Genomic DNA, 8,151 nt, shown 5'->3' with positions numbered 1-8,151 from the left:
TGAGTGTGCCACACCCCAGTCTCTGTCCCTCTTGATGCCCCACTCCTGATGCAGGGTTTGTTAAACTCAAGTATCACACTCCCAGCTACAGAGATGCTGATGGCAAAAAACAAACAAACAAACAAACAAAAAACACGCAGCAGGACCCACTGGGTAAAGCCACCTGTCAGACTTAAATGAGGGCAGACAAGCTCCTCATCCCTGGCTCTGCCAGAGTTTAATAAAAACCATGAATATCTTCCTAATAAATGGGAAGCCAATTCTTTACAGAGTATGTTATATACAACCTCACACCCCAGTGAGCAGAGCTTCAGAAACACAGGAGACTCTCCAAACATTTATTTAGTTGATTTCCAAAAACTCCACACCCCATAACAGACTCAATACAATTTCTTGTGTCCCTGAAAGTGGCCACTAGGGCACTGAGAAAAGAGTTGCAAGAATGGGTTGCCCCAAGACAGCTGGTGTGGCAGAGGCTGTCCACTCACAGATGGACCCACACTGGGCTGCAGGGGAACTTCTCCCAGCCCCAGACAACTGAGCCAGAGTGGAAGTCCCAGGCCTCACACCTCTGCGAGGACCTGGTAACGCCTCCTTCACTCTCTCTGAGCAATCACCCAGCTGGCTGCTCTCATAAAGTCTCAGGTGGGAGCCCTGAAACCAGAACCATCTAACGCTTGCTTCACCATTGATGATGTCTCTTCTTTGATAGATGTTCCTCCAGATATTGATGAGTCACCGTGGCCCAGCTGGCAGGGCAGCTGGCCCTCTAGCTGGAATCGGTTCACTGCCTCCCTCCCACCAGCCAGGGCACAGCCCTGGTGCAGGCATGGCTGAGGCAGGTGACCAGAGCACCAGGCAGGGGCACTTTCCAGGCCCCAGTCTCCCTGCCATGCTCTATTGTACGGATCTCCAGAGGGCCCGTGGATTCCAACTGGGATTTGCAGAAAAGGCATTGAGAAGCGGTGGGAGGTTGGTCAGAGGAGACACCTAAGTGTGAGACTCAGAAACAGCAGAAGAGTGGAATGGGGTCTGATCACGGGGTCACCAGGATGCCCAGGGGCATCACCAGACACAGGACTAGGATGAGGAAGTCTGTTGAATTCAAACAGGAAGCTTGTCTCAGGTGATCAATAATCCATTTCTTGTAGAAACTAACTTCTGTGTAAACTCCAGGGTATCCTTTGCGACCACAGCCAATGCCCCAGCTCACAATCCCCACCTGGACCCATGTGCCATTTAATTCACAGACCAGGGGCCCCCCAGAATCTCCCTGGAAAAGGAAAGACAGTCACTGTAGGAAAGAAATAGGATCCACATCAGAGCAGGCTAATTGCACTGCAATGCACTGCAGAGCTAGGCACTCAGGGGGCTTCCCCAGGAACCCCTAAGACCCTCCTAGCCTTAGGTATCTATCAATATGAGATCTGAGAATTGACAATTTCCAATAAACCAAAATCATGTACCTACTAAAAAGGCGTGTTCCAAAAAACAGAATATACCTAATGAAATCGTGCCTACTCTGAGACAATAATGAGTCAAGTGCTTACCTGAGTACACTGCCTGTCACACAGAAGGGGCTCAAAACATGGAGCATGTATTGTTGGTGGGACCTGCCTGATTCACCCCTCCTCCCACTCCAGGCTGTGTCAGCTGCTCTCTCCTGAAGGATCAGGTAGGCTGCCCAGGAGAGCCTTGGTGGCTTGTCCTCATGTCCCATTACCATGAATAAGGGTAAATGGAGGGGCTAGGAGATAACCCAGGCCCTACTGGCTGGGGATGAGGAAACTCTGAGGAGACAACTGCAATGCTGAGGCAGCAAGAGGCCCATGAACTGACCTGACAGGCATCCTTCCCTTGGTCATGATAGCCACAGATGGTCCCTTTCTTGACCACTTCATTCCTCATTCTCATCTTTTCCTTGAGCACCTCATTACATTTCTCATGAAGCATAATGCTTAGCTCAGCCTCCTGAAGCTCAGTTACTGTCTTTTCTGAAGAATCTACAGAGAGACAATTTACAACTGAGTGGGTGTGTATAAGTGGGACAGGACAGGAGAACCCCATACCCACTCTGGGTCTCAATACCATGTGTTCACATACAGACACCCTCTTACGCATTGAATATTGTCCCATTTGACAAAGGAAGATATGAGGCCCAGTGTTGACATGGGGAGACAAGGACATAAGATCCAAACCAAAACAGGGGAAATAAGAATAGACAGGAAAGGGAAGGCAAGGCGTTACCACCCTGAGAAACCAAAACCAAGCATCTGTCACTCTGAATACTGGTACTAATAGTGACACAGTATCCTGTACATCAGTAAAGCATCTATACTTTCTAGAGCAGGATCACAGACTGTCAGACAGGTAATGCCCCAAAGGTACCAAATCCAGCCTCTCCCCAAGGATAGGAGGCCCTACACCTCTCTGAAAGGTCTCTGGCCTCTTCTCACACACAGGAAGCTCCCTATGTACCAAGGCAGGTACTTCCAGGGAGGGACAGCTTAAAAGGGCAGACAGCTAGCTCATCACTCCCAGAGTTAAAATCCACCCTAGAGAGAACTCACCATGCCTAGCACCCAAACCCCCAGGTCCTGACAAACCAAAAGAATTCCATAGACCAGTTGTTAAAATTATTCCCTGGCAGCATCTACTGCACCGTCCTCCCTGACTCACTAAAAAAATCTGCCTCCCTGTTCCTCCCTTTAGCTTGTAGATCAACCCCAGGGCCCCAAGCAACATTTTCCCTGGTCTGGGGCTGCTGTAGTCTTGCTTCGTAGTCTCACCTGTTTCATTTACTTTGCCCCGTCCGGTCACCCAGCACTTCGTATCAGCTTGCACCGTGAAAGCCTGTTCAGGGAGGCACACAGGCTGGATGTGCGTGGAGTAATTCACAGGGAAGTCAAGCAGAGCAAGGGCAATGTCATTTTCAATTATTGCAGGAGACGTAAAATATCGGTGGATAACGATGTCACGAACTGGGACCACAAGTGCTGTTTTGGAGCGATGATGCACATTTGTGTCTCCCAGCTTCACTGTGTATTCCAGATGGCTGCAGGAAGATCCTCCAGGGTCTACACTCTGCTTCCACACCTTCCAGGTGCTTCCCGCCTGGTACCATCTTCCTATGCCAGCCAGCAGCTATCTCCCTCTCTCCAAACCACATCCTTCCAGGACCCCTGACCACTTTAGCCGGTGGTCCACAGATCAGCCGCGGCAGCAGCAGCACCCAGAAACTTGTTAGAAATGCAAATCCTCAGGTCTCACCCAGACTGGATAAAAACTATGGGGCTGTCACCCCCTTTTACAGATGAGGAAGAGGAAGTTCAGGGAGGGGGACAGACTGGCTCCAGGTCCCACAGCCTGATCAGGGCCCAAGCTCTGAGACCCAAACACTCACCCAGAGATGCAGTGGGCGGCAGTGAGCACCCAGCGCCTGGCGATAAGGGAGCCTCCGCAGATGTGTCTGTTGCTGGTCTGCAGGCTCACCTGCCAGGGCCACTTCCTGTCTGGGGCCGGCAGTCCTCCAATTATCCTTGAAATCCGCTGGCCACAGGCTGGGGCAGGTCAATGAAAGGAAGGGACTAAGAGTAACGCTGCTGCAGCACCTTCACCAGAGCCAAATGCACCTCCGAACCCTCAAAGCAATGCCTGCATCCCCTGAGGCTCTTCGGAAAATGGCTGTGTCCTCCCAGATCTCAGGGAGCCGCCCCGCCCCTGGACAGATCGTGTCCCCTGAGCCCCTCCTCCTCTAGGGCAGGTCCCCTCCCCCTCAAACCAGGCCAGTTCTCTGCGGCTGGGCATGGCCCAGAAGCGTCACCTGACGTTTAATGCTACTGTCCCTTTGGTCCACGTTGATGATAGTGTGTGTGGGATTGCCAGAGCCTGGTAAGAATCAGACTCACCTGAGGGAAGTAACACCGAAGCGGGGGACACTGCGTTCCCCCTGGACTGGCGGGCCACTGGGGATCCTGGAGCCCCTACGGGTGGCGGCTCCCATCCGCTCGTTCCGGGGTCCTGGCCGCCTGGCCCTGAGGGGAGAGCGGAGGGGAAGAGCAGTGCTACGCCTTCCTGCGCACCCACCCTTCCTGCCCAGGCCTCTTCGAGCCATGGCTGAAGAAGCAAGAACCAGGCCAGGAGCCCCAGGGAGCTGCCGCCCTGGGACGCCATGGATACTGCCGGCGACCTCAGCCTCCGTCGTGGCGCCGCCTCGCAGCGGTTTCCACGCCTGCCATGGGTTCTGGCGGGAACTTGGAGCGCCCGCGAGGGACGAAGGGGCGGGGCTGGGCCACCCGGCCGTCCGAGGGGCGGGGCCTGGGCGGGGCCGCGCCGTGCAGTCCTGACTCACCGAGTCCTCTCTCTCTTCGCAGCTCTCGGTGGACTCAGGGCCCTCCACCTCATCGGGCGCCTCCCAGGCACTCAGCGTCTCCTGGCCTAGGGACCTGGCCTCAGAGTGGCAGCTGTCTAGCCCTTTGTTCACACAAAGATGCGACCACTACTCTACGGCAGAGTTTCCTCCAGCCAGGGCTTTACGGAGTCTCCTTCCCTTACTTGTTTGCAATAAAAATTAAAACTCTTTAACATGCATGTTGCACTTAACATTACTAACCACTGCGTTAGAGACGATACTGCTACCTTTTTGAAAATCAACACCCACATTAGAGACGATACTGCTACCTTTTTGAAAATCAACACCCACATGAGAAAAGGGGCATTGAGACTCTAAAGCAGTAGACAATCCCCAAATACCATCTGTAGAGTTGGAACTGCATTCTTTTAGAGTTTTATATGCATATATTTTAGGGCTCTAGACTTACTTTCCTATTTTGTGTTCCATGGCTTATTCTTGAGCACAAAATGATAATCAATTATTACATTTATACATCACCTTTTTTACTTTTCCAAGCCCTTTTACAGCTCTTGGCATTTTCCTCGCCCAGGCCTGTGAGGTAACTGGGATTGCACCTTTTATACCAGAGACCTGAGGCAGATGAAATTTATTTCCATCTAGGACTAGAAAAACTTGGGTCTGTTACCGCAAGACTGAGAGGCAGAAATCAGCCCGAATGCCTGTCGGTTTCATGGAGGGGAAACGCAAAACCTGCAGTTCCTGAGTACCTTCTACAGGCCCAGCCCAGCCTAGGCCCGGGGTGGCCACACCACAGCAAGCCAGCCCCCCTCTTTTGGCCTTGTGGATAAGTGAGAGTTGACCGTTTTCATTCTGGCCTCCTTTTGCTGTTGTTTGGATGTTTCCACGGATCTCACTTATACCAAAGGGAAAACTCTTCATTAAAGTCCGTATTTCTTCTAAAGAAAAAAAAAAAGAAAAGAAAAAAGAAAATCAACACCCACGTGAAAAGATGTTCAACACTGAGGCAGAACAGATAGACCATGTCCCCGGGAAACAGCAGCTGTGGTGACCGTTCCACAATCAACGCAGTAAGCCGCAGCATTCGCATTGTAATTGAGCTCATTCAAGCAAAGCTATCTTCAGTAAGAAATTTCCCCTGTAGAGAGCATGCGCACTTCGATTTTACCTTTTCTCAAACTGACACTTTTTTCGTTATCATAGTGAAAAGCATGCCCCTGGGTGGAGATTTCAGATGCTGATGAGATATGCGACGTATGAACAAGCATGCACAGCTACTGTGCATGTGCACCCAGAGGACCACCCAGAACATGCTTACTAATAACACCTCTTCCCACTCCTTATAACCATGTAAGACTCCCATAAAGAGAGTCTCCCTAGTGCCAGTCTTCGCTGTCTCGTCCTTATAAGTAGACCACTCTGAATCCTCTCTCTCTCAGGGTGTACTGTCTATTCTGCACTTAACTTTAAAAATATTCTTTTCCCTTTACAATAAATTACTCTATGCTCCATCTCCTTTGCTATGCATCTCTTATTTAAATTTTTTTAAACTAAGAAGACAAGAACCGGCCGGGCGCGGTGGCTCACGCTTGTAATCCCAGCACTTTGGGAGGCCGAGGCGGGCAGATCACGAGGTTAGGAGATCGAGACCACAGTGAAACCCCGTCTCTACTTAAAAAATACAAAAAATTAGCCGGGCGTGGTGGCGGGCGCCTGTAGTCCCAGCTACTCGGAGAGGCTGAGGCAGGAGAATGGCGTGAACCCGGGAGGCGGAGCTTGCAGTGAGCCGAGATCGCGCCACTGCACTCCAGCCTGGGCGACAGAGCGAGACTCCGTCTCAAAAAAAAAAAAAAAAAAAAAAAAAAAAAAAAAAAAAAGAAGACAAGAACCAAAGTATCACAACAGCTGTCAACAACATCATGAGTCAATAACAAAATGGAAATTAAAACCACAATGAGATATCACTACACACCTATCAGACTGGCTAAAATAAATACTAGTGACAACATCAAGTGCTGACATGGATGCAGAGATATTGGATCACTCATACATTGTGGTGGGAATGTAAACTATTACAGCCACTCTGGAAAACAGATTGGCAGTTTCTTATACAACAAAATAAGCAATTACTATACAACCCAGTAATTATACTCCTGGGTATTTATCCCAGAGAAATAAAGATGTTCACACACACAAACCTGCATAAATGTTTATAGTATCTGTACTCATATAGCCAACATCTGGAAACAATCCTGTAATGAACAGAATAATGGCCTCCCAAAGATGAGCACATTCTAATCCCTGGAACCCGTGAATATTTTACCGTACATGGTGAACAAATTGTGATTAAATTAAGCATATTGAGACAGATTATTCTGGATTATCCTGGTGGGCCCAATGTAATACCAAGTATCCTAGAGGGAGGAAAGAGAGTCAAAGTCAGAGAAAAAGATGTGATGTCAGAAGCAGAGGTCAGAGAGAGAGTTTTGAAGATGCAATACTGCTGACTTCAAAGGTTAAAGAAGGGGCCACAAGCCTAGGAATGCAGCAGCCTTTAGAAATTGGAAATGGCAAAGAAACAGATATTCCCCTAGAGCCTGCAGAAGGAAGACAGCTGGCCAACGCCTTGATTTTAGGACTTCTAACCTCTAAACTACAAGATAATACATTTGGGTTGTTTCAAGCCACTACGTTTATGGTAAATTATTACAGCTGTAATAGGAAATGAATACAAACCCAAAATGTCCTTCAGTGGGTGAATAGTTAAACAAATTGTGGTACATTCATTCCACAGAATACTACTCAGCAAAAGATAGAATAAAATGTCAATAGAGGCAACAACTTGAATGAATTTCCAGGGAATAATGCTGAATCAAAAAAACCAATCCCAAAAGGTTGCATGCTGTATAGTTCCATTTATATAACATTTTTGAAAATATAAAACTTGAGAAATGAAAAGCGGATTAGTGATTGTCCAGAGTTAGGGAGGTAGGCATGGTTTTGAAAAGGCAATACAAGGAATACTGTGGTAATGAAATTGTTTTGTGTCTTGACTATGGTGGTAGATACTTACACATATGATTAAATTGGATAGAATTATACATACATCTTGACTTGTACACCCTCATAAATTAGCACAAGTAAAACTGGAGAAATCTGAGTAAGATAGATGGATTGTATCAATGTCAATATCCTGGTTGTGATGTGGTACTATCGTTTCTCAGGATGTTACCACTGCGGGAACTGGGAAAATGGTATAGAGGATCTCTATTATTATTTCTTACAATTGCATGTGAATCTATTCAATTTCATAAGTTATCTCAAAAAATTTTAAGCTTAATTTAAAAAACAACATACTCAATCATAAAGCTTTAATAGGATAAAAATTTGGCCAGGCACGGTGTTTCACACCTGTAACCCCAACACTTTGGGAGGCTAATATGGGTGGATGGCTGGAGCCAGGAGTTCAAGACCAACATGGGCAACATAGCAAGACCCATTCTTTATGAAAAAATAAAAACTAGCCAGGCATGGTGCTACACACCTGTAGTCCCAGCTTCTCAGGAGGCTGAGGTGGGGGGATCACCTGAGCCTGGGTTGTCGAGGTTGCAGTGAGCCATGATTTCACCACTGCACTCCAACCTGGGCAACAAAGCGAGACCCTGTCTCAAAATAAAACAAAAGAAATAAAGATAGAAGTTTGTATACAGTATTGTTATTGTCTAATCTTGACCCCAGAATCTTTACTTTTAAAGTCAATTAGCCTATCTGATATAAAT

At 48.0% G+C, this 8,151-nt stretch overlaps 1 protein-coding gene across 1 annotated transcript; it reads right to left on the bottom strand.

Annotated features, from left to right (window-relative positions):
- Positions 1 to 315: 315 nt before the first annotated feature.
- LOC129490957 (serine protease 44) lies at positions 316 to 4,173 on the bottom strand. Its single transcript, XM_055294581.2, has 5 exons — positions 3,909 to 4,173; positions 3,404 to 3,560; positions 2,790 to 3,055; positions 1,840 to 1,994; positions 316 to 1,273 (listed from the first exon to the last, which is right to left on the bottom strand). The coding sequence occupies exons 1-5, from the start codon at positions 4,171 to 4,173 to the stop codon at positions 1,037 to 1,039; spliced, it is 1,080 nt and encodes a 359-aa protein (XP_055150556.1). The 3' UTR covers positions 316 to 1,036.
- Between the last annotated feature and the right edge of the window lie 3,978 nt (positions 4,174 to 8,151).

The sequence above is a fragment of the Symphalangus syndactylus genome, chromosome 1 (genome assembly GCF_028878055.3).
Source record: "Symphalangus syndactylus isolate Jambi chromosome 1, NHGRI_mSymSyn1-v2.1_pri, whole genome shotgun sequence".
Classification (NCBI taxonomy): Eukaryota; Metazoa; Chordata; class Mammalia; order Primates; family Hylobatidae; genus Symphalangus; species Symphalangus syndactylus.
Note: the sequence above shows the minus strand (reverse complement) of the source record. Positions and strands in the feature narration are given on the sequence as shown.

Excerpts from the sequence above, each read along its gene's own strand:
- LOC129490957 (XM_055294581.2), bottom strand. The coding sequence starts at position 4,173 with ATGGCGTCCCAGGGCGGCAGCTCCCTGGGGCTCCTGGCCTGGTTCTTG. Across the intron at positions 3,056-3,403 it reads GCCGCCCACTGCATCTCTGG|CCATCTGGAATACACAGTGA; the intron begins GTGAGTGTTTGG and ends ATCTTCCTGCAG. Across the intron at positions 1,995-2,789 it reads GGGCAAAGTAAATGAAACAG|AAAAGACAGTAACTGAGCTT; the intron begins GTGAGACTACGA and ends TAGATTCTTCAG.